This window comes from Cataglyphis hispanica, chromosome 11 (genome assembly GCF_021464435.1).
Source record: "Cataglyphis hispanica isolate Lineage 1 chromosome 11, ULB_Chis1_1.0, whole genome shotgun sequence".
In the NCBI taxonomy this organism is placed as follows: Eukaryota; Metazoa; Arthropoda; class Insecta; order Hymenoptera; family Formicidae; genus Cataglyphis; species Cataglyphis hispanica.
Window position 1 is genome coordinate 6,544,764 of NC_065964.1, and position 26,089 is coordinate 6,570,852.

Sequence of the window (26,089 nt, forward strand, 5' to 3'; positions counted from 1 at the left end):
TAATTATATTGTAAATTGAATGTTTCTGTCGCATTTGTTTTAAAATGGCGATGCATGCTGTTGCTTCTTCGTCAATTTCCGATCAATTTCGAATAGATACCGAAAATAAAACTATTGAAAAAACCGCGAGAGAAAAATACCACAAGCGAACATACACGGAGTATGATCGTTGCCCGATCGTGAGTGAAAACTATGAAATTACATTGGATGATGCACTAACTGACACGAGTATTAATTGTCAGAAAATTGTCATTCTCTTTTTCAGAAGTTGAAATGGTCCTTCGGCATAAATCCGCAAGTACCGGTGATAAATCTAACGACAAGAAATCGTACGATAGTAGCATATGCTTGTTCACATATAGTTATAATTTACAACTATGTTTCAAGAGAAATGTTGCCGCTTATGGGCCATGTCGGTATATTTTTTTACGTGTGTACAGCAAAATAACGCTCATTTTTCCGCATTTGCAAAAAGATATTTCTTGTCCTCTTAGCGTAATGCCGTGGGAACATTATCCACTTCACGAGACGGCAAATGGTTGCTGACAGCGAATTTTGGAAAAGATTCCATAATGATGGTCTGGGATACGGAAAAGGGGCAAGTTTTTTTTTTGAAGAAACTATTTTCGTAATATTATTTTTTTCAATGTGTTTCTAGGGTACCTGTATGCACTTTATTCAATCCGAATGCAAGCGAAGACGTGACACTCGCTCGTATCAGTCCCGATGCTAAGCAGATAATCACTGTCAGCAACGGGAAGTGTCAGAATGTATATGTCTGGTTGTGGACCCATGGAAGGGACAAACCAGACGGTTTGCTCCCTTAATTTGTTCGTTCGTTTAATCACTCTTCTTTGCCTTAGAAACACTTAAATTAATATTTAATATTAATTATCATATATTATTATCATTACAAAAATTATACTTATCTTATAATTACTTATTATTTATTTATGTAAAAAGTATTGATATATACACAGATTTAATTAGATTTAATAATTATTGAAATAGACAATTATGATTATTATGATTTAGATTTTATAAAATATTTAAGTCAAAAAAAGGATTGATTACAAATTATCGATTTACTTAACGACATTTCCAGCATCAATTTCATTGATCGACGCTACATCCGAATATGTTAAGGAAATAACTTTCAATGATGAATATCCGGAACAGTTTGCATTAACTACCAATTATCATGTTTTGTTCTTTTTTTGGGTTAGTCAAAAATATATATATCATATTTGTATTTTTAGTTTATTTAAAATCATTAAGCGAAATATAAATGAAATTATATAAATATTTTGTCAAAACAAGAAAAAAAATTTATATACATTTCGAATTTTAATTTAACTAATGTCTGATTGCATTCTGATTTTCATATTTCTATCAAATTTCATAAACAAGGACGGTGAATCTTTGAGCTACGATTGTCCCAAAGTCATGACAAAACTTCGACGTGTTGAAATCTTCAATGGAACTTGCTATGTTTCAAAAATACAGCAAGCGTTTACAGCGACTACGAATGGTATCCTCTATTTATCGATATAATTTTAGTTGCTAATTAATAAGCAGTTATTTAACATGTACTGATGTTATAATTCTTTTAGGATGTATTTTGGTGTGGAATGATGTTCCTCGTAAAGAAAAGGATGCGATTAATGCTAATTATAAGAAGAAAAAACACGTAAACACGATTAATGTACAGAACTATAGTATTACTGTTATCGCCCATAATGAAAAGTATATACGTTTGAAAACTGTAATTTATTAATAGCCTAATAATAGTATACTTGATGCAAATTTAATCGTTAATTTTGCAGTATGCTTGTCACGGGAAATTCAAATGGTTGTATCACTTTTTATAATTATCAATTGAAACTTTTGTATTGGTGTCAGAATCATAAAATTGACTCCATTCAATGGATAAGCTTCGATCTTCAATCAAACTTGCGATCTCCAGTATTTACCACCAAAATATCTGAGAGTAAGTCTTATTTTAAAAAAATCTTTTTCTTTGAGCATTCCGTTTTTAACTTTCAAAATAGTTCCTCTAAGCTCTGAGTGATAAGTTCATTTATCTTTCATTGTTTTGTATTTTCATTTTTATGTGTTTTTGTATATGTAATTTATTTTTAATGTTCACAATTTTGTATATTTTTTTATTGGTAAAATTTTTTTTACAACTGATATCAAATCTATATTATAGTAATGTAAAACATATATTATATTAATTTATTTATTACATACATTTTTTATTTGATATTTTAACGTACGAGAAAAATAAAATCTTACGATATATGTATAATAAAGAAAAAAAAATATACGCTTGTACGATGAATCACACGATAGGCTGAAATATTCTCTATGAATTAGAACGAAATGGCAAAGCAGAGATGGTTTCTTTAAAATTCACAAGCGCAAAATATATTCCACAAATCTACAAGGCATTTCACGAAGCGAAATCAAGCTATCCTCCGTTAGATGCTACTTTACAGGGCTGCCTGTTTAATGTCCGAAATTTTCTTGCATGTAAGTCATTCATTTCACAAGAGATGTGCAAATTATTCCGATTCAAATTTAAATCTATTTTTTTTGGCTTTGTTCTTTTGTTGTAGGCTCCTCTACGGGAGTAATAGCATTAATAGAAATTCCTAAGCAAAAATGGCACTTTATATTACCTCATCCAGTGGCAGCCACGACAAGCATGGATGCTCATCCTGAAAGGTAGAATAATTTGAAGTAGATATGTAGTAATTAACTTTATTAATATGATATTTAAAAATATAAATATATTGTTACTTTAATCTATATTTTTTATATTAATTATATTTTAAAAATAATTAAGATAATTATATATTTGTTACATATGTTAACTTTAATTACAGCAATTATATAGTCGTGGGCGATGTGCAAGGTACCGTACATCTGTACAATCACGAGAAGCATACCTTGGTGATATCCAGGAGCATGCCATCCTTTCCGGATTTCTGGCCAATTCTCGAAAAACAGACAATCGATAAAAACATTATTTACATCACTTGTCCGCAAAACCACGAGTCTTTAAAAGCCGTCACAGCTTTAAAGTTTTCGCCAAGATGTTGGTATTGACAAATGTCATAATTTTCCAAGTAAAGAGAATCTAGAAAAGCGCTTATTTTTTTTCTTTTTCTATAGGCGACATGCTAGTATGCGGTTTGGAAAATGGGGCAATTTGGATTCTACATCACATTACTTTAAATCCCTTAGAAGATATTCCGTACAAACACTCTTCAGCAGCCGTCAATAAAATCGCTTTCGCACAGTGCGCCGATTACATGGCTTACGCAGTAAAGAAAAATCGTCGATCCTGCGAATATAAAATTTATTTTTAAAAGATATCAATATAAGGATTTTATTTTTAGGATAACGCGCTGACAGTAGTAGTATTCAAGAGAAACGATATCACCACTTCGAACGAGTCCAACGTATGGAATCTAATCGGAAAATATCACTCGCATTATCTACCCATTAGAGATATACTTTTCGGCCCGGCTATATCAGATTCCGCTGCGTCCCGATTTTTTTCACTGGGAGAGGATCAAGAACTCATCGAATATGATCTCGAACACAGCGGGCCATATCCAATGCCAGGACTTCAAATATTGCGCATCGATAAAATCGAACAGAGCGCTATTCCTCTTTGTTTAGCGTGGTATCCCGAGTTCGGTGTTGAGAGATTCCTTATGATCTCAAATTCTGAAGTAAAGTTTCGATAATCAGTTTTTCTTTCTTTCTTTCTTGATTTGCAAATTATGTGAACAAGATGTAATATTCTAATCTTTAATCTATATATTCATTGCAGTACAAATATAAGATTTTCAGTGATGTTACCAAAACTATTCGCGGTACTTATTTGGGACCGACTTTTGGAGAACCAGTACAACAATTCCAAGTATGCATTTATAGAATGATTTTTATTAGAATAATATGCTGATTAGTTTAGACGGAATGTCTGTAATTATCAGATTAATCTTTATAGTTTGTATTTAAATCTCTGCAAGAACAGGTCTTAACGAAGGAATTTGCCAACCATAAGAGTTATATGATATTCGCCACCGAGAAGGAAATCGGTCTTCAGCTATTGCCTTTTGACGGCAATCCTTATAAGATTGTCGGTATGACGGGACATCCACGAAAAGTTAGATGCCAATAAATTCTACATATTTACGTTTATGAAATGATAGATATGTACGCATCTGTCTTTATTTGTAGATAACAAATATCGCTGTCAGTAGCAACAGAGAAATACTCTTTACCACAGGCTACAACGATCCGTGTGTGTTGATGTGGAAAATCAAACTCAAGTTGGTATATGTTGATGAGCGAGCTTCTGACTCTTTATTGCAGCTACATTAAATTTTGATGTTAAGAGAAAATTGAAAGTGCTATATATTTTCGCTTTTAATATATAATCATTAAAATAAAAACAAATTTTAGATAAAACATTTCAAAAATATGGCATCCTATATAAAAAATTTTATCTTTGAGATATAGACATCACTATCAAATACGATTGCAAAATGATTGTGATTGCAAAATTTAATACCAAAATAAAAATTTTTCCCAGATCCGTTGACTTAATAGCTCAGTTAGGCGGGGAAGGGCTGTCGCCGTTTCATTGTCTCATCGAAGGTGATGATAAATTATGGCTGATAAACGACATGCAGTATTTGTTCTATTATGTGCAATTATTACATCAAAATGAATATACGACCGCTGCCAGAATCATCTCCGATAGTGTGGCCATCGAGCAGATTCCAAATCTTATGCGAGCTATAGGATATTTTCCGACTATCAAAGAAGTATTTCTTATGTGTTACGTTATGTTATGTTGTATGTTTATATATATTCACGCAAATAATATTATATACAGAATAGTTATAAAATAAGACATTTTAAACTTGAATAACTTTTGAACACGTGGATGAATTTTTTTGAAATTTTGAAGCTGTACTAATGGAATCATAAGATTTTCTATTTTTTCTTTTTTTTGTGTATGTTACGTCGCAAGATTCTTTTGCGTTAAGATATAAATTTACTTTCAAGATAGAGAATATCATGACGGAAGTGTCCTACAGACATTATATCGAAACCGATAAACTTGTCGAAAAGATCACTTTTGAAGAATTCATACGACTCTATGTGAATCATCGACCGGCGTTCGGAATTTGCATGCGTCAAATAAAGGAAGCTTTTCGTACTTTCATCGATGAGAATTCTATTAATATGGAAAATCCTACCTTAACAAGAGAACAATTTATGGACGTTTTATTGGGTAGAGCAATATTGAAGACTTCGATAGAAGACATCGAGTGTGTCGGCAAGTCATTTCAAGTTGACAATTAGTTGACTTCTTTATGCATACTCTAATTTGCGACTTTGTCGCAAAAATATCTGTATACAGTTTATATAGTTTTATTCTTATATATTGAATGAATTCTGATATAAATTAATGATCTGTCAAATTTTGTTATTCTGATATGATCTATCTGCTTAATTTGAATTTTTTTCTCGCGCTTCTATTTATTAGAGAGAACATAATTGTTCCTTACAAACAAATTGTATTCTAATTAATGCAACAAACTGCTTTTTGACGTTAGAACAGTCTCAAATTTCTTAACTATTTCTATATTCATTTTGAATAGAGCGAATAAAGTTAAAATTGTTTTCTTTCTTTTTTTTTTTTTTTTTTAAAATTCAATTTTGATCTATAATATTCAATGACACTTCAATAATGACTGTTTCGTCAATTTATGTTTTTGTGCGTGACAGGTGAACCGTTGACTATGGAAGAGGCATATACATATCTCAAGTTGCTCGTGCCTTCTGAGAAGGAAATGATAGAGATTCGGCCGTTAAGTCCGCAAAGAGACGTGTCCTTCAATTTCCTTTTTCTTCCGCCGGTAATTTTCTCCTCCCCAATTTGTTGAAAAATAATATGCAAATAGGCAGTAAATGTAGAATAAATAACATAAACTCGTCATTAGGCTTCCCGAGAGTAATGTATTATTATGTTATGATACAGAGAATATCTTACAAAGATTTTGCCATGGACATTATGGGTATCGAAACACTGGAGGAAACTAAAGTTGACAATCAAGGAAATCAACATGACGATTATCCGTAGCATCGCGGTACTCTAAAGAGATTTTTTTTATAGATATATACTGCTGTGAAGAGTAAATGGAAGTGATGGAGGTAAACTTAAAACAAAAATCGGAACTGTTTATTTTTTGTAAACGTCAGATTCAAATTGAAAGAGAAACTATTAAGAATAAAGAGAAGAAATGCTAACAGAACGATCATCGGCATTCACATCAATCATTGTGCATTGCGTTACATTTCCGACTTTATGACTCTGTGACCAACGATTATGATAATCTTTTTGCTCAAGCTCTATGTCAGCAGGCTCTGTCACAATGTATCGACATAATCGAAATTAACAGACTCTATTAAACTCATAGCCTTTCTGCTGATAAAAATTTATAGCAGACATTTGTCAAAATCTGTTCAAACAGACTCGACTGACAAGGATTTTATATGAAAAAATAAATTAAAAATACATAATAATATCTTTTCTTATAAGATTTTGTTTTCAAGAAAATTCACTTTTTGTCATATTTGAATTTTTCATTTCAAGAGTGATTATAAATACATGAGTAAAAACTTATTTTTATTTAATAAAACAAGTTAAAATAATTTGCACTAAAGAAGTATATGAGAAAAATATGTAAATTTTATTTTTTCAATAATGAAAATGTTGCATCTCTTTATATATATTGTAACAACCACAAGAAAACTTCGATAATGTATAACACGAGAAATCACTCATTTAAAAAAGCAGATTATTATTATTATTAGAATTTTTAAAATCAATTTTCTCGGAAATAAAACCTTGCAAAAAATAATTATTTTACATTTTCAATTTATTTTTTCACAGAATCATTACTTTTCCGATTATATTACCAGTTATGTAGGGGATGTATATTGTGTATATATATATGTATATATTATATATCCATCATGTTCTTTCTCTTTTTCTTATATACATTTCCAAATTTCGTGTGTTTTATATGTATGTATATATACAGGATGTATATATGTATATAAAGAAATGAAATTCGGAAATATACATAAATGAATATAATGGATATATATATTGTTCCTTGTATATATCCTATAATACTGTTTAAAGCGAAATTTTCGATAAACATTTCACGATCTCTTCATTTTTAATATTAACAGTACTTTCCGCGCGTCAATATTAATCGATTCTCATAGTCGAAGAATGGCGCCTGTTTTCTAATTTAATTTAACACGTTTATAGATCTCACTGATGCAATATAAGCGTTTATACGATTTAATCGGCTTTTCGATGTGGCACAAGATTGTCGACGAAAGGGCTATTTCGGCTGCTGAAAGAATAATGTTTCACTTCAAGCATTTTTTTTTTATAGTAGACTAGAAGGAAGGAAAGATTTATCTCTCAAGATGTATGTACAACCATTTTAAAAAAGCGCTACCTGAAAATTCGAACATAGATAGACATGTTGTTAAAGAGAAAAAAACAGTTAACAATTAATGCGATGTAAATTTAATAAATTTAACAATTTAAAAATTTATAAAACCGTCTGGTACCAACAAGAAAAAAAGGAAATTATCATATTTCCGTATCTGTAGTTTAAAAAAAAAATTAGATTACAATTACCCGTCCGCACGACAATTACATATTTAGCATTACAGATTTAGTGCTTTTGCCGAACTAACAAAGAGATATGCGAGAGTCATGTAAATTCGATCGCGATGAGAACTAGGATTAAGAGAAATGCCGACAATCATAATCAGATGAAAATCCCGAATTCGTAAAACGCTGTCCTGCCCTTACGAGAAGGGTTCCTACGGTTTTGCACTGTTATTCGCTATCAGCCTGTTTATCTGCCTACCTATTCTATCTATCTGTGTCTATCTACATATCTACTTCATATATTTATACATGGCGCCGTCGTTAAAAGAAATACAAAAAAATGTACACAAAAACCTCATTTTTTCATTCTTACAAACTCTAGGACGTATTTACACAATTATTTACAAACATTGTCTACATATCGGCTTAAGAAAAATATCAACATGGAACAGTGTAGTATCTTTTTTTTTCCTTTTCGTGAAAAAGAAAGAAGGAAAATTTTAGCATTATGCCTAAAAGCAACGATTCCGATCGATCAAATTTGATAATTAGTACGCTGTCGCTATCATCATTGTCCCGTTTTGTCGTCTCACTATCAATCGCAATAGTCGTCGTTCTGTACGATACCGTGTTTCTTTCGACAATCCGGACAATACCACTTGCCCTTGGGCGGCACCATTATACCGACGCACTCAAAATGGAACCACTCAATGCGACAGTCCTCGCCATCGCAGGCTATCATCTCCGACACCTCGTCGTACGGGCAACGGCAATAACAATAAATCTTGCCAGGCCGCTCAGCAGCTGACGTATTTATGGTTGATGGCATCGTCAGGTTATTACGATTTATCCTCGTCTGGTTTGTGACATCTTCCGTCTCGGACTCGCTGCTATCGCTGCTACTCTCTGCAGGATCATCGGATTCGGTGGCGGACACTGGCGTGGTGATGCGCGGCAGCCCTTCGGATAGGGCCGCTTGCTGCTGGCTAGCTGCCTGTTCCATCTGGATTACCTGAGACCTGTTGGTGTATGTCTGTATAACGCCCTTGCCGCTTAAAGAATATCTTGGAGATACGATTGATTTCGGATTCGGCGATGTTATTGCTGTCGGCGGCAGTGGCGATGCGAAGGCTGAGGGGCTAGCAGGAATCTCACTCTTTCGCCATCTATTGAACGCCGGTTGCTTGTCTTGCGGCTCGTCATCGCTCGAATCGCCATAAAAACGCTTCGGCACGCGTTTTCTTTTCGAAACTCTCTTATTCTCCGTCTCCGTGCCACCTGCACCGATATGCTGATTTGACACGCCAATGACAGTGATCGATGATGTTTGTTGCTGCTGCTGCATCATCTCCATCGCACCGCCAACACCTCCGTGGTGATCGTTACTTGTAGCAGTCGATAGTTGATTCGGTGTGCAGGCTCTGCTATTGGGATGCAGCATCGCTGGCGATGATGCGACGAAGCCCGGATTTTTCCGGTAAAACGCCTTGGGAATGTTTAACTTGATCGATTCCACTGTAGTCGCGTTACGCTTAGCGCCTCTTTCACCTTTTCGTCGTTTTTTCGTCTTTGCTTTTCTCTTCTGTTGCTGCTGTGGTTGCTGCTGATCCTCGGTCATCATGATCGATTCCGGCAACGCTTTTTCGGCATCCAAAATGCCATTGTTGAGCGGTGTCGATGGTTGATCCATCGCTGGCGTCAACGGCGAAATTGGTGTTGATGCCGGCGCGACTGCGGCCAATAGCAGCAACTGATTGCGCTTCTCCGACAATAATTTGTTGGCAAGCAACTGCGGATGCTCGTCGTAAAAGTCTTCGTCTGTTTCGGTCTCCTCGGTTTCCAAATCGGATTCCCGCAACAGTGGCTTCACCGTGATTGTCGGAGGCTCGCTCGTTAACTCGGGAATCACTAGACCGTTCTCTACTGTGATCTCTGGCTTGTTCTCCGGCTCAACGGATTCTAATTTGTCCTCCGGCTCGACTTCTCTCTCCTTCTTACTATGTTTTTCTTTACGATTGCTTGATTGCTTCCTGGGTGAACTCTCAGACGTGGAGCTATCGGAGTCGGAACTGCTGCTAGAACTGGAGGAACTGCCGGAAGAGGAACTGCTGCAGCTACAGTTGGTGCCACATGAACAGCTGCTCGAATCGGTATCGCTCGAGGAATCACTCGTGGACGATGTGCTGCCGCTTCTTTTCTTTTTCTTAGGAGTCTTTGCTTTTCGTTTGTTTGCATCACTGTCGCATCCGGTATTGAGATTTGGCGTATCGGGTGATGGACTCCTTTTAGATTTGACTCCGTCGTGCTCGTCCTTTGCATCGTCATCTTTGGAAATCGCTTGATCCTCGCTCTTTTTCTCGGAAGAATACACTATGCAATAATCATGGTCGGCAAGGATAATACTTCTCAGGTATGCGGCATCGGTCTCAGGTACGCTCTCCTTCAACGCAATGGTCTTAGCAGACTCCTCTACGTCCAGACTGGCGGCATATGTCTTGAAATTATCCCATATACCATCCATAATGCGTGCCTCTTGCTTCTTCTCCTCCTCGTTCCGTTCCACTTCGACTATGTCGTTGTTTAATGCAACAACATCATCGATAGCGGTAGGAGAAAGTTCTTCGGTGGTCTCATTTTTCTTTTCCGATGCATCCTCTGTGACTTTTTCTTTTTCCAGCAATTTCTCCGCGGAAGCAACTTTTTCTTCCTCGCTATCCGTGTCGCTTTCGGACGACAAATTAAGCGGAGGCAAATCGTAAACATCGACTCTTTTCACAGCCTCTTTGACATTCTTCATAGTTTCGATCCCCACAACTCCTGTCACCGCGGTACCGTCCGTGGTCGTGGCTGCCGCTATGTCTGATTTCTCGTCTCTTTCCATAGGTGAAGCATGAACTACATCCATCATATTCACATCGATATCTTCTGGCTTTGGTTCCTTGTGAGATGCTTGATGCTTGGCTAAAAGTTTCCGCGATATAAAGCGTTCTGTGCACTCATCACAACCATATGGTGAATCGCCCGAGTGCAATCTTTTGTGCACCTTGAGCGCCACCGCACGACCAAAACTTAAGCCGCATTCCTCGCAGACAAATGCCGTGGGTGGTATGCAGAAGTGATATATGTGCGGCCACTTCTTCTGCAGGCACTTTCGACACAGGACACTCTCCGTGCCATGTTTCCAAAACAGATGTTTCGTGATGTCCGGTTTGTTGCGGTACGCGATACCGCATCTGTAACACAAATGATGTAACTTGTGCTTCCATACATGGTTCGAGAGACGCTGTTGATTGCCAGTAGATTCTAGACAAACGTCACAGACGTGGTGACGCTTGCGCAGGTGCACCATAAGCCGGAATGCCGATGGAAGACTAGCCACCGAGCAGAGACAGCAACGGTATCGCAGGTTCACGTTTGGCGAATAAATACCAGGACACAGATGGCACAACAGCTCGCTGTAACTATAAAATGTCGATTTGCACATTATACAAATCAGTATAGTTTTCTGATGCATCTTCCGGTTATGCAAATACAATTCCTTGTGTATCGCGGAGTGGAATCTGCAGTGAAAGCACTCGTATATCAACACTTCTGGCACATTGTATGTACCGTTTGCGCTAGTATACGTGTTTAGATTGAAGTAACGAAATTCAAGCTCCTCCAGGGATCTCCTCACCCGTGTGGTAAACTGCTCCATCTGTATGATTATCGCGGGATGCTGTGGCTGAAACTTATGCTCCGCCAGCATGTGCAGACCCAGTTGCTTGCCATTGATAGCTATGTGTCGTGCGTGATTGCAATAAACGCAGATAGGACTTGCCGCCTCAATACAACGTTTTAGCAGCTCCTCCAAATCCATGCTATCCAAAGTACCCTCAACGTTTAGATCGATACATGGGGCATCCTCGCCGGCTAGTGCAATACTACCATCAATACCAATTGTATCGTCTTTCGTCGTTTGGTCGCTGGCAACACTTCTCGCCGTGCCTTCGGATTCGTTATTAACGAATTTCTCACTGACATCGTGACTCGGCATCGTTGTAACGGCGAATGTTTCTCGATCAGTTGTTTCAGTTCCATTTCCTTCCTGATTCTCTCGGTTATCATCGTCTCTCGCATCATTACATCTATCTCCTTCAATTTCTTCGATCTCGTCGGCTTCTTCAGCTTCTTCATCGTCTTCCGCTTCTTCATCTTCCTCCTGATTGCTATCCACTACTGCCAGTTTGTCACTATCAGAATCGCTATCATCCAGCTCGTTATTCGCTTCGTCATCGTTATCTCTTTCTGTTTTCGAACCGTTTAATGTTTTATCGTTTGAAGTCGATCCTTGAGCATTATTATTTTCCTCGGATTTTTTGCTCGTGGCGGTGGTCGTTGCGACGCTAAACTGCGAGTTTCTATTGCAAATTTTGATAATCAAACTCCTGTCGGAAGTAGGAACAGCGTTAAATGAAACTGAAGCTTGAGATTCAGTGGCACACATCGCATCTGACTTATCCTCATTCTTTTCGACATCGTCGACATTTTCTTTTTCTTCGGATTGCGGATCCAACGCATGCGATTCATGTTGCGGACTAAACAGCGATCGATTGACAGGACTTTGTACATTTTGCGGGCTATCATACCCGCAAAATTCAATGTCATTTTCAGGCTCGCATATAGCATTCGCTTTTGCGTCCGCCATCGCGATCTTTTCGGTTTCCCATTGTACTGGACTAGGTGGTCTTGAATTGATCGAGCGTACCAAGTCAATGTCGTTTTTATCACATATCTCGCTGTTTTCGATATCCATCTTTTCAACTGTGTGGGATTCATTTGCAATACACGTAGAATCTTCTTCTCTTTCGTTTTTTTCTTCCTCACCTGTATAGCGCGACACTTCCATAATGGTCTCGGTTACACTGTCGTAAGGTTCATTGCGATCGAGTTGACAATTTTGAGTCGATGCCGTTTCTCCCGATTCCTTGTCACGATTGTCATACATGTCTTTATTCATTACTTGTTCATCGTTCTCGTCGTTCTCGTCCGATGAATCACGACCCGTATACCTAGACACTTCCATTATTGTCTCGGTAACTGTGTCTCTAGGTAAATTATTTATTATTTCTCTTTGGATATCGAGATTGCAATCGAATTGGTTTTCGTTACACCGGATTTTCGCGCCTAATTTCCTCGTCGATGCAATCGATTTTGGTTGGCGAGAATTTTGTGCACCATCTCCTTCACTGTGCTTGCTCTTATGCTTAATAGCTTTTCTCGGTGGTCCCTTACCTCCGAGATTTGTAGTTTTCTCTGATGGTAGGATAGCCATTGGCGATGCATTATCCGCGTGCGTCGTATCAGCGACCGATAATGGCGTCGCGGAGGCATACAAATCTTTATCCGTATCCGATGATAGCGCAAAACTGCAGGTACTCGCGTGTGTACCCCCACTCTGCCTGCATATGGTACATACCGGCGTGCCGGTATCAGTCACATCCTGTTTCAACGTCAATGAACAATAATGGTTAAAGAAATCGTCGGTCTCCGAAAAAACCTTTTCGCAGCTGCAACAGACCAGATAACACGAACCTTTGAAGGCGTTATAGAAATCCTCCATTGAAGTAAACGCCATCTCCGGAACGCTGTGTTTCTTCATTAGATGGTATGATAGCCTTTCTGCCTGGCCGAACATGCCGAGGCAAAAAAGACATATGTGACGTTTGTGTATGTCCCTCATGTGTAAAAATAAATTCCAGTTTTCGAAATATGTACCGCACGCTGCGCACAAGTAAACTTTCCTCGTGATCTTGAAGTTGCTGGCGCTGTGAGACATCGAAGTACTCGACTCGGAGGTACTTGGCATCGGCGTCATACTAGAATTACAGGTGCAAGAATTCTGTTTCGTATTGGGGCCACAAATGGACCACGTGTGACACTTGGAGCATTTGTATCTCGCTGATGGTTGAAGACCCAAATACTGAGCGTATTCCGTTATCTTACGCTCCCGTTTCCCTTCTGTCCTCTTATCCTTGCCGCCCCTTGCATTGGGATACGCGGATTGTTGCGTTTCCGGTATACTATTCTTCGGGCCGGCGGTATGGATTTCCCGAGCCTGGGCTAGAATGCGCTTCTTGAAACCCTTGAATGTAAGTTTTGGGTTTGCTACTGTATTTCTGCCAGGCGAATCTTTCGCTATGATCGAATTGTAGCGAATCAGCTGTTTCTCCTCTTCAATTACATCTGTGTATACATCATCGATGGAATGTCTTAATGCATTACCCAATGTAGAATCTTTGAGCTGTTGTTCCTCCAAGATGTTCCACATATCTATAATTTTACCCTCTCCATCCTCATCTTCCATAATAACGCAAACTGTTACAGCGATTTACCTGAAATATATTTATATTTAATATATAATAATTAAATTTAAAATTAAATTAAATTAAATATAATATATAGGTATATATAATATATATTTTCGTATACATTATAAGATTTGCGCATATAATATATTAGAATATTATGTTGATTTTTTGAATTCAAAGAATTAAAAAACAATTATAATTGCAATTGACAACAAGATAGCAACAAATATATCTACTCACTATTTAAAAAAATATTGTAAGAAGGTGCCAGGTGACAAAAGTAAAAACTTGAAGTTATCTGAGACCAAAGATCACCTGAATACAAACATAAAAACGGCGTTTCAATGCAACAGAAACATTACATTTACGTTAGAAATTTCATTCTGACATCGAAATTGTCATCATTAATGTGTATTGCGTCGCAATAACGCGTAGGCGGTTTCGCCAAAGATAATCCCCGTCTTAATTCTACACTCGAGAAATTTCAGTCTTGTATAAAAAAAAAAAAATTACAGCTTCAATGCAGTCACCTGTTACACTTGGATAAACTCGAAATTTTTGTCGCGGGTCTAATTTCACGAATGTTCGAAATTGCCAGCCTCGAGACGAAACGCGGAGAAAATGCGACGGTTTAAGGAGATCCCGTCCTGGCAACGACGTGACTAGGCGAATCGCCGGTACTCTCTTTCTCTCTGCCTGTCTTTCTCGCAAAATATTACAACGATCCTTGGCGGGGGCTAAGAAACGACGCCAGCAACACGAAGGACGAAAATGTTCGACGCGCACGAGGATGACTCCCGAGTGAATTCCCGCGATCGAGCGCGGGCATTCGTACAGAGAGGGAGAAAGAGTGAGTGAGAGAGAGAGAGAGAGAGAGAAAGAGAGAGAGAGAGAGAGAAAGAGAGCGAGGGACGCGATTCACGTTCGGTACTTACTTTACACAGGGCGTGAGACCAATTGTTCGCACGATGACGCGATCGACCGCGTGGAAACACGAGTACGTAACCCGTAATTAATGCCTCGGCACTGCTTTGAGTAGCTGGTCGCAGTGGACACGACGAAAAAGGTTAGTAAAATGGCGTCATATGAATGAGCGCTGTACCGTCCGTGCTTCCAACACGTTCCCAGTGATGCCACCTTTTGTCATAGCGACTGTGCTACGGCTCGCCCTGGCAACCGTCCTGAGAAGGAGGTTAATCCAAGTTCGCGGGCTACGAGCGGACGTAGTACCCAATCGCTGTATCGACGGTCACTGACGGCCAGGAGGATGCTGCTGCTGCTGCTGCTACTGTTACTGATGCTGCTGCCGCCGTGGATTTAATTTGGATACACAACCAGTGACAAGCGAGTGCGAGCGCGAATGTTTTGCCGCTTGTTCGTTGCTTAGGATCGCCGCGCGAAATCTCGAACGGCGATACATTTCGTACACAACTCGTGTACGTACTATTATCGTAATATCTCGATCTCCTCACTTCAATAAAGAATTCCGATAACGACAACCGGCGAGTAAACCGGCGACGACGGCGATTCGAAATCGCATGTAATCCTCCGATCGGAGAAACTCTTGATATCTTTCACGAAGCGTCGTGGGAAATGATGCGATTCCGCGTAAACAGCCTGTTTATGAACACTGGATTGTGTTCTAAAATTTACTCGTATCGGGACAAAGAAATTTTTCCTTCTTCTGATTGGTCGATCGAACGCTACTCTATATCATACAAGCTCTATGGATGTTAGTGACAACCAGAGTCATGTGACTTTTTAATCGTTTAAAACGAATGACGAGCGATACATGAAAAGATATCTTTAAATCGTAGAGATATTGCATTTTCGAACACATTGAACAAGCGTATGCAAATTGCGAGTAGAGTGTGTGTGCGAATACTAACACGTATTATATGTATTGTATATACCGTCTCATTCCTCGATCTCAATCTCATATATATCACATTTGTTGATGCTACTTGCTTCTCGTGAGCCGACCGTATTACGGACTGTGAGGAAAACAAGCTCGCATCGTGCGTAGTTTACATTCGTGCATAGCACTCGGCTCGCAGCAGGAAAATCTCTAGAGAAATCGGACACCCGAACTGTAGGAGAGGAGGATCTTCACGCGCTACGACACATTCACGGACGTTGTCATTTGAAAACGGAAGCCATCTTGTGTGTGGCCGAGTCTCCCATATTATACGAGGAATAATAGTCGCGGCTATTTGTTCCGATAAATTGCTACGTATATTTTCCAATACATCTAGACTATGCATGAACCATTTTGCCACACGTTCACATAGCCATGGCTGCGACAAGAAAGTTGCAAGGTGAGAGGGAAAAAATGTCTTTCCAGTATGTTTACATTCGGCAATCCTCTGTCGTTTTGCTCGGCATCTTGATAGATCTTACTCTGCCTAATTTTCCGTATTATTTGTCCCCCGCAATTGCAATCATTGCCGCTTTTAATCTTCTCTCGCGGACTCATCGGTTCTTTGACACGTATCGGCATAACCTTTAAAAGTTTTATACCTTATAGATCAGCTTTTTCAAATTAATTGTAACATAATGCAACGTAAGATGAATTAAAATAATATACGCTGTGGTCTTGAAATCCATTTGTGTGTATTTTTTTCAATTATTACACTATAAATAAATTGTTATGATAGCTGCGGGACATCTGCTCTTCTGATCTACGAGAGAATATTGTAGCCAAATGAAATCTTTATTGCAATATTGGCTGTATTTTATGCTTTATATATTTTTTCCTCTTTATCTTTTCAGATTGTGATCTTGCAAAAGTAGTAGTTTTTCTATAGATTTCTTTGTGTTCTCTACATCTCTCTAATGATATCTCAACATATATGTATGTGTATGTGAATTATGATTTATTAATTTATTTTATTCAGAAAGTTAAAGAAATAATTATTAATCTGAACTTTAATTTAAACCTATTACGTAGTAAGAAAATTGGTACAATTTTCAGAAATATTTATGCAATTAGTTGCTTTGTTACATTAAATTAGGAAGAAGAGCAGTATACAAGTTTCTTTTAATTGTTTTAATAATTTTAACAGTATTTAATGATACAATGACTTTTAAATAATTTTTCTAGCAGAATTAACCAATTTATGAGAGAAGCAGACAAGATAATGAAAATTATCATTTCAGGTGAAATAGATCGGTGCCTTAAAAAAGTAACGGAAGGTGTAGAAACCTTTGAAGATATTTGGCAAAAAGTTCATAATGCCACCAACAGCAATCAGAAGGAAAAGTACGAGGCTGATCTCAAAAAGGAAATTAAGAAACTTCAAAGGTTACGCGATCAAATTAAGAGCTGGATCGCGTCGGGTGAAATAAAAGATAAGAGTACATTGCTTGACTATCGGAAGTTGATTGAAACTGTTAGTATGCTTGCCAAGTAATATCATGTGTGCATATATATATACATATAATTGTTATAAATACTAGTGAATATTTTATATGCATTACAGCAAATGGAAAGATTTAAAGTTGTGGAGAGAGAGACAAAAACAAAGGCTTACTCTAAAGAAGGTTTGGGCGCAGCTCAAAAATTAGACCCAGCTCAGAAAGAGAAAGATGAGGTTACTAGTTGGCTCGCCAATTCTATAGACGCTCTCAATCTGCAGGTACCAGTTATTACATTGATGGCATTTTGGATGGCGTCTTCAATAGATAATATTCAAGTAATAGCATGTTACTATAACACATTATCATTATTTTTTATGTAGATGGATACATTTGAATCGGAAATAGAATCATTACAGGCGGGAAAGAAGAAAAGAATAGATAAAGATAAGCAAGATAGGGTAGACGAATTGAAGACGAAGCTCGACAAGCATCGCTATCATATCCGTAAATTGGAAACGTTATTACGTATGCTTGACAATATGTCCGTCGAAGTCAATACAGTAAGTAATATGTGAAAGTAGTATGTAAAGACATAATGTATATATGGCCTAACCATATCCTATCATAAAACAATTTTTTTCATTTTTATCTTCTCTATAAAATTGCCAACAGATTAAGAGGATAAAGGATGATGTCGAGTATTATATCGAGTCTTCACAAGATCCCGATTTTGAAGAAAATGAGTATATTTATGATGATATTATCGGCCTCGATGAAGTCGAGTTGTCCGGGGTTGGTATACCCTCGTCAGCAACGACGGATAGTAACAACAGCAACGAAACCGGAGGAACGCCGACTTCAACTAATTCCTGTACTTCGCCTATACCATCACCATCTTTGAGCTCAACTATGCATAATCACTCGAGCGACAGCTCTACAGATAATGATAAGAAAACAAAGGTACATATTTTTTATTCTTGATTCTTATTTTGAAAAAGAAATAAATATTTATCATTAGTCGTAAAAGTCGATTAGAAGTAAAGATCGATGAACCTCTATCGAGACATCAGGACACAGCATCAATTCCGATGTCGCGTTTTGATTTCAGCCTGTGAAACCGACAGCAGTCAGGCCGCTACTGAATACACAAGCGAGCATTCCAACCACGGGAAGCACTGCCACCATAAAATCGAACATATTATCAAGTAGCACTCCCAGCAAAACCATTCCCATGACGCCTAGCCATAGCTCGCCTAGTTCTACGAGTAATCACATTGCCACCACTAACGCCGGCAATTTCGCCACTGTAGCTGCTTCGCACAGCAGTTCACAAACCATCCATTCTACCTCCAATAAAACATCCAGTAAGATATATTTTTTTCTTTCTTTTATATACATGAAAATTGTACACGAGATTATTTGTAGCAATTCCCTATTGCGGAAAATCAATTCGCGCTTTTGTAACAATTGTTTTATACTAAACTTATATTAAACAACTCTATAAATCTCTTCAATTTTTTTTTGTAGCCCACAACAACGAGAATAGCCTCTTGTCGTCATCGTCTACGTCCAGCGTTACGAATGTGCCGCAAACAGTTACACAGCAGCATAATAGTAATTCGGTGCCGGTACCAACGACACATGTGCTACACAGTCAGCAGAGTCAGAATCACAATAGTGAAACGGAAATTACCACGCCGATACCACCGTCGTCATCGCCACAATCATCGGTCAGCAGTAGATCCTCGCCAATACCTGCAAACTCCTGCTCGCCAGCACCGTCCACTGCCAATGGTCTCATCCCTAAGCTTCCTGATGGGAACATGTCCTCTTTAAAATCCATTGCCCAACAAGTAATTGTCCGAGCAGGTCTCGAGATACCGCCTTCCGAGCCGAATAGAAACATCTTTGACAGTACTAAGACGAACAACAACAACGCCAGCAATGCCACGTCGGAAGCACACATTCCTCCGTTGCTTGGAGTCGCGCCTCTGGGGCCTGTACCATTGCAGAGGGAACATCAACTGCAGTTCCAAATGATGGAGGCTGCGTACTGTCATATGCCACATCCGTCTGACTCGGAAAGACTACGTTCGTATTTGCCGAGAAACACATGTACCACACCACCTTATTATCAGCAGGTACATTTTACCTGTTTTATGCAATATCTTGTCTGATCAATCACTCATTACTCACGAGTGCGAGCTGACGCTGCTGACACACATGTGCTTCAATTAGGTTCAACTTCCTCATTCGGATACTGTGGAATTTTTCCAACGTCTTTCTACAGAAACATTATTCTTCATATTTTATTATATGGAGGGATCTAAAGGACAGTACTTGGCGGCGAAAGCTCTAAAGAAACAAAGTTGGAGGTTTCACACTAAGTATATGATGTGGTTTCAAAGGCACGAGGAACCAAAAATTATTAACGAAGAATATGAACAGGTTAGTATGTATTTTTTTTTCCCTTGAAGTATTGGAAAGAATGCCGATCTTTGTGCTTCTGAAAGTATAACAATGATAATTTAAATAGAAGTAAACAGATTATTTACTTTGTGCATCAATTATTAATATTTTGCATTATCCTATAGGAATAATTTTGTGTTTTAGGGAACATACATTTATTTTGACTATGAAAAATGGGGACAAAGGAAAAAAGAAGGATTTACTTTCGAGTATAAGTACTTAGAGGACAGAGACTTGAATTAATATTTCTGTCACTCGTTGAATCTTCGAGATACGCCATTTCCGTACCGGTATTGTGTTTCTGAAATTTGGCAAATGATTGATGTAAAAAAAAAAATTCGATAAAGAATATAACGGAAAAAACAAAATAGAACAAATTTATGCATAGAAGCCAATGAAAGCATTTCATTACATTTTGAAGCTGCGACGATAAAATCTCTCTTAATTGTTCTTTCAAAGAAAAAACCATTAACGAGATAGATGAAACGAAAAAAAGAATGAAAAATAAGAGATTGTTTGGGAAAGAAATCGAAACTATTTGTAAATGATAATGATATGAGAAAACAAAGAGAAGGGAAAAAGATAGAAAAAGAAACATTTACATAAACATATGAAACAATTCACTGTGCTGTGTGATAATAGGAGAGAATGAAAATGAGAAAGAGGGAAAGGGGAAAGGATGATATACTTGCTGGCGACTGACTCTATAATACCAGTACAAACATGCGTGCGGCCCTCCGCCGTTTGGCGGTAAGTGGAGGGCACTCATGCTATGGTATGTCTTAATGTTAGATTATAAGTAGCCTTTTTGTATAAAGTGTATCGAGGTATAAAACCCTTAAATTGAATTAATGTACAGAATGTGTAGAAATAGTGAATAATAATATTATGGAATATATTTTATTTCTCATTTGAATGAAACCTAGTTGTGTTTCGATTTTTATCACATACTAGCACATCATCTCACAGCCTATATTTGGAAAAACATTCCATCCATCGTGATTAGATTGATCGTGATTCCTCCGCTGTCGCGAAATAGGTTACTTATATACGCTCTAACGATTGATCTGAGGTCGGGGCTTGTCGAGGTTTAAGATTATGTACCGCGTTATTATTAATAAGTAGCATGGTAGGCTAAGCTATTTTTCATGCTACACTTTGCAGCTCTTAGATTCGCAATATACTTTACAAACACAAGTTTACTACAATCGAATGACTTTTATCACTATCGATATGCATGTGCGTATCTGTTTTATCAAGAATTGCGCCGCGCGCGAATTTATTTATTGTAAATCGTCGATATATTATTGCAATAATGTTAAATGATATGCATTGATATATTGAATGAATATAAATTGCTGATATTTCAAAGCACTATTTCAAAATAAATCGATTAACATTGTTCCAGAAAGCAAAAAAAGAAGAGAAAAAATTATATTTATTAATATTTTCGATGTACTAATATACCTTAAGTTACAAAATGGCATTGTTATTGTTCAAGTATTAAGAGTAAAAGATATTAAGGTACTTTTTTATACATTTTTTATTTACATGGCCTCTATCAGATTTTAAATAAATATTAAAGAGATTATTAACTACGAGTGTGTTAAGTATTACAAGAATAATATATCGGCATTTGAGATAAATAATTTCGCATGTAAGATCGTCACATTGCAAATCGAAGTGACACCTTTATGGGTCGTTCACTATCGCAACAGCCTTCGATAACGAGATTAAATGTACATCTCCCTCCTTCCCCCTAGTAATAAAAACTAAGTTGAAATTCTCATATGATTATTTAGCGGGATAGAGAGAGGTATGATTTAATTACATCGTGTAAAGCGTAGCGTATACATATATTCTAAGCGGATATTCCTATTGCAGAGATTGCGACGAATAATATTATTTGCATGACGGAACTGCACAATCACGCATTTTTCAAGTTTACTAAGTGATCCAAGAGATATATTATTATATATATCTGTCAACACAGTAAATACATCATAGCGAATGTTTACGAGATTTATGTATGTAGAAGTTTCTTAACATCGACAGTATATGTAATTATGTATATATTCAGACATGTTGAAACATAAGATGTTGATTTTACAGAATATTAAAATTTTAATTCTGAACAGCTTGTATCGCATTGATAATCGAGTTAAATGCGTGATGGGCACCCAATTCGAGAAATTGCAGCATTTTAATTGTGTTTCTTGCAATGACAAGATAACAACGGCAGAACACTGAAATATTCTCGAGAGAGAAATGCACATTTATATTTTTTAATTTCTGCAATACGCGATTAGATAATATGCATTTTTAAGAAAAATAATAAGAATCTGTTGCCACTTTATACACGCGATTAATAATTTCCTAATGATTAGAGAATGCAGTGTAGTTGTAAATTGGAAGGAACACTTATTGTGGTGTACCGTATTTTGTACTACAAAACCTTGTACAATGAATTTTACCGACTTTCTATAGAGGTTTGACAAAAACAGTCGACTATCGATTTTACAATAATAGTCTAAAAACTGTACATATATAACGATCGTTAAACATTTTTCTGCTATAGAGACGAACGTGTTTTCCTTTGTCTGCATTTCTTCTCGTAAATGGGATGATATTCTGCTTTGTGATAACATTCATATAGAAGCATGCAAGAAGCGTGAAAGAAGACCTCTCTTTGTTGAATAATAACGAATTTTGTCTTCGATGCTTCGTTAATTTCCCCCAACGCGTTCGCCGCAAATGATAAAAAAAATTGTGATTTTACTTAATATATTTTTATTGTGATTCTTTGAGTGATATTTAAATACCATACTGCTCTCTGTGCAAAGACTACAAGTCGTTAAAATACAGTACTAATTTCTTCAATATAACAATGTTTGCTTTATTGCTTAGCCTTTGTTATTGCATTTCAAGCCTTACAGAAGCCTTAATTCAGTTAAAATAGCACACAATATACTTTATAATGGATTAACAGCTAATGTAATGAAAAATCTAACCAAAAGATACATAATATTTGATAAATATGAAAAAAACAATAAATGAAATTTTTTATTAATTTTCGAATGAGATATAAAGTTAACAAAATAAAAAGGATTATTATATTTTTATTTAAATCACAAAAATCGTAAAAAGAAAAGAACTTTATTATAATAAAATTTATTATAATATTAATGACATACCTTATACATAACATTAATCTTATTTTCTTTTACTTTTTGTCTTCATCCTTTTTCTCACTCCAAGAGACTGTTCTGTGTCATCGTCTTCGTTGTTACCGCCGTGTTTTCGCTTGCCTGATTTCTTATTCTCTTCGATATTTTTCATATCCTAGAGAATTATAGATAATATTTATATATAATATAGATGCATTGTTGGCATTTGTTTATTATCATTAATTTTAAACCAGCTCTTACCATTTTCACTATTCGCTGTGCTTCGCTTACTCTTTCTTGCAGCAACATTACTTCTTCTTCTTCTGTTGGATATAATGGCAATTGTTTTGATATCAACTGCTCTATTCGTTGATATAGTTCGACATCGTATTGCGTGACAAACGTGATTGAACGACCGGATCGACCGGCACGCGCAGTTCGACCCACTCTATGTATATAATCCTTACTGTGTGTAGGTATATCGAAATTGATAACGATATCTACATGTGGAATATCAAGTCCTCTATAGAAGGAAAATATAATATAAAATCCGCTTTTGATATTCAATATTCAATAGTATATTTTGTATCGCGACTAACCTGCTGGCAACATCTGTTGAAATTAATATAGATCTATTTTTTGCTTTAAATTTCGTTAGTGCAGCGATTCTTTTGTTTTGTGACATTTGCCCATGCAGGGGAACTGCCGTAAATCCTAAGTTACGCAATAATAGAGCGGTTCTCACGGTATTATTGCATGTTCCGCAAAATATCATGAAACTATTACCTGCTAATTCATTCAAGATATGCACCAGGTATACATCCTGTCAATACAAAATCGTTTAATATTTGTAAGATTATATATATAATTTTTATAGATATATTTTGCATGCCAACAGTTATTTTATGATTAATAATCGTGCTGTTATATTTGTTGTTGATTATCACCTTGAATTTCACTGGAATAAATACATAATATTGTTGCAGCTTTTCCACAGTTTGATATTTGGTGGACACCTCAACTTTAACGGGATTTCGCAAAGACGCACGTTGCAGCTTTTGTACCTTCTTTGTCATGGTTGCGGAGAATAATAATGTCCTCCTTTCCCGCGGTATCACTCTGAGAATCTTATCAACCTCTACCTCAAAATCCATGTTCAAAATACGATCTGCTTCATCCATAACCTTGTGAAAAAGAAAGAGGAAAGATTAGAATTAATCTTTAATTTAATAATCCTTGAAATAAATCATGTGTTGTATATGTGATTACCAGAAATTTTAATTGTCGTAAATTAAAGCCCTTTGTATTTTCCAAGTGATCAACTAATCTACCAGGTGTAGCAATGATGATATGAGGTTTTTTCTCCAATAGTAATCCCTGTGCATGCATGTCCATTCCACCTACTATCACTACACATTTTACACCTATGCTGGAACCTGAAAAAAATATAGTATAAGTTAGATCTTTTAACAAAATAAATTTTTTAAGTTTAGATAAAATAAGAGTTATTCTTACCCAGTGCTTCAAATTGTTCTGAAATCTGGAAAGCCAATTCCCTTGTAGGTGTCAGTACAAGTGCAAAATATCTTTGAGGATTCTCCAATAATGCTTGTAATATAGGTAATGCAAAAGCAGCAGTCTTTCCCGATCCAGTTTCTGCTAATCCTATTACATCCTTGCCTATCAATTTCCAAACAAATGCATCAATATTATATTGCTTTTTTAGAATTTAATTGTAATTGTAATTGTATTAATTGTAATTCTTAAAATCACCTTGAAGTATCAAAGGAATAGCTTCTTGTTGAACCTTGGTAGGTTCTTTCCATTTTAATTGAATGCATGTACAACACAGTGTGTCCACAAGCCCCTATTTGATAACCATCACTTATTTTTTATTACATAAAGATATGTTACTTAGGGCCAATTTCACCATCTTCTTTAGATTAACCAACGGCAGGGTAGCAACTGAAATGATAAGAATGCTTGGTTTTTATTCACCTCTATTTTTTGTTGCCACCCTGCTGATTTTAACCGTCGGTTAACTTAACCAAAGGTGGTGAAATTGGCCCTTATACAGATATATTTATATATCTAATAAACAAGACATATGAAATTAAATGTACATAAGAAATTGTAAAGACTGAAATGCATATCAGACTATTCATTAAGATTAAAAAAAAAAATTAAAAATTGAAATGTGATCAATCAAGATAAAGAAATTTTAGCTTATTTTAATTAGTCAAATTCCAATCTTTAATCTTGAATGCATAGTTTGATACAGGCTTAATTTCTTCCATATTCTAATTTCCGATTAATAATAATTTCTTTCAAATGTGTAAAGATATCTTCTTCATAACAATATATATATAAAGATATATTCTTGATAACAATATGTAAAATTTCATTAGGGGTTATATACGATTAATAAATGTGGTTCAATATTTACTAGTGCTTTCCATTCATCCATTGCAGTGTAGAAATATAATAAAAATAGACACTCGCTACAACACTATCGATTTTTGGCTACGAGTTTTTCTCTTAAAATGTTTTCAAGTTTTTTTCTTCTTCTTGTTTCCAACCTATTAATTCTTCCTTTTTGGATTGCACATGGGCAACTGAGGGCAGTAGACTAACAGGCTTCGATTTTCGCGCATGCGCGATATAATGATAACAGCCACACAGTTTTATATTTCGTGTTTCTAATTAATTTTTTAAAAGTTTTGGGAATTTTTTTTACTTACAGAATTAAAAGATTTAGTTGAATTTTGTAGAATTTAACGTTATGTCTGCCATTATAGATTTATAGATAAAAGTAAATCAATATAGAATTTATAATTATATAATTTACATATTAAATATGTTAGATAACATTTATTAAATAAAATAGAATATAAAGAAATCTTTGAAAAAAATATAATATACTTTATTTTATTATTAGCCAAAGATTAATTCATGTTTATTACATATAGATAATTCTGAGAAAATATATGATTAATAAAAGATATGAAATGTAA

At 36.3% G+C, this 26,089-nt stretch overlaps 5 protein-coding genes across 15 annotated transcripts; 3 read left to right on the forward strand and 2 right to left on the reverse strand.

Moving 5' to 3' along the window:
* Positions 1–44: 44 nt before the first annotated feature.
* On the forward strand, positions 45–827 carry LOC126852957 (cilia- and flagella-associated protein 251-like). Its single transcript, XM_050598256.1, has 4 exons — positions 45–179; positions 266–412; positions 495–598; positions 659–827. The coding sequence occupies exons 1-4, from the start codon at positions 45–47 to the stop codon at positions 825–827; spliced, it is 555 nt and encodes a 184-aa protein (XP_050454213.1).
* Positions 457–6,211, forward strand: LOC126853151 (cilia- and flagella-associated protein 251-like). Of its 4 annotated transcripts, XM_050598665.1 has the most exons (15): positions 457–1,531; positions 1,614–1,746; positions 1,827–1,990; positions 2,380–2,535; positions 2,622–2,730; positions 2,892–3,103; positions 3,181–3,332; positions 3,408–3,746; positions 3,848–3,937; positions 4,052–4,183; positions 4,258–4,349; positions 4,613–4,847; positions 5,092–5,365; positions 5,818–5,948; positions 6,071–6,211. In XM_050598665.1, exons 1-15 carry the CDS (start codon positions 1,360–1,362, stop codon positions 6,170–6,172), a joined length of 2,493 nt encoding a protein of 830 aa, XP_050454622.1. In that variant the 5' UTR covers positions 457–1,359; the 3' UTR covers positions 6,173–6,211. The 4 variants fall into 4 exon arrangements, with proteins under 4 accessions (XP_050454622.1, XP_050454623.1, XP_050454624.1 ...); XM_050598666.1 differs by lacking the exons at positions 5,818–5,948; positions 6,071–6,211 and having other exon boundaries at positions 4,613–4,878; positions 5,092–5,249; XM_050598667.1 differs by lacking the exons at positions 5,818–5,948; positions 6,071–6,211 and having other exon boundaries at positions 4,613–4,878; positions 5,096–5,249.
* Positions 6,029–15,686, reverse strand: LOC126853148 (uncharacterized). Of its 6 annotated transcripts, none has more exons than XM_050598650.1 (3): positions 15,182–15,686; positions 14,320–14,394; positions 6,029–14,103 (listed from the first exon to the last, which is right to left on the reverse strand). In XM_050598650.1, exon 3 carries the CDS (start codon positions 14,073–14,075, stop codon positions 8,325–8,327), a length of 5,751 nt encoding a protein of 1,916 aa, XP_050454607.1. In that variant the 5' UTR covers positions 14,076–14,103; positions 14,320–14,394; positions 15,182–15,686; the 3' UTR covers positions 6,029–8,324. The 6 variants fall into 6 exon arrangements, with proteins under 6 accessions (XP_050454607.1, XP_050454606.1, XP_050454608.1 ...); XM_050598649.1 differs by having other exon boundaries at positions 15,015–15,686; XM_050598651.1 differs by lacking the exon at positions 15,182–15,686 and adding an exon at positions 14,610–14,992.
* Positions 15,687–15,944: 258 nt separating this feature from the next.
* LOC126853025 (CCR4-NOT transcription complex subunit 3) lies at positions 15,945–22,796 on the forward strand. Of its 3 annotated transcripts, none has more exons than XM_050598401.1 (10): positions 15,945–16,397; positions 16,852–16,939; positions 17,239–17,471; positions 17,562–17,717; positions 17,820–17,999; positions 18,112–18,399; positions 18,548–18,803; positions 18,967–19,580; positions 19,678–19,887; positions 20,053–22,796. In XM_050598401.1, the coding sequence occupies exons 2-10, from the start codon at positions 16,915–16,917 to the stop codon at positions 20,149–20,151; spliced, it is 2,061 nt and encodes a 686-aa protein (XP_050454358.1). In that variant the 5' UTR covers positions 15,945–16,397; positions 16,852–16,914; the 3' UTR covers positions 20,152–22,796. The 3 variants fall into 3 exon arrangements, with proteins under 3 accessions (XP_050454358.1, XP_050454359.1, XP_050454357.1); XM_050598402.1 differs by having other exon boundaries at positions 16,852–16,933; XM_050598400.1 differs by lacking the exon at positions 16,852–16,939 and having other exon boundaries at positions 15,946–16,397.
* Positions 22,797–23,048: 252 nt separating this feature from the next.
* Positions 23,049–25,715, reverse strand: LOC126853027 (probable ATP-dependent RNA helicase DDX47). Its single transcript, XM_050598404.1, has 8 exons — positions 25,522–25,715; positions 24,849–24,942; positions 24,591–24,755; positions 24,345–24,511; positions 24,023–24,259; positions 23,675–23,898; positions 23,337–23,598; positions 23,049–23,250 (listed from the first exon to the last, which is right to left on the reverse strand). The coding sequence occupies exons 1-8, from the start codon at positions 25,540–25,542 to the stop codon at positions 23,122–23,124; spliced, it is 1,299 nt and encodes a 432-aa protein (XP_050454361.1). The 5' UTR covers positions 25,543–25,715; the 3' UTR covers positions 23,049–23,121.
* Positions 25,716–26,089: the final 374 nt, after the last annotated feature.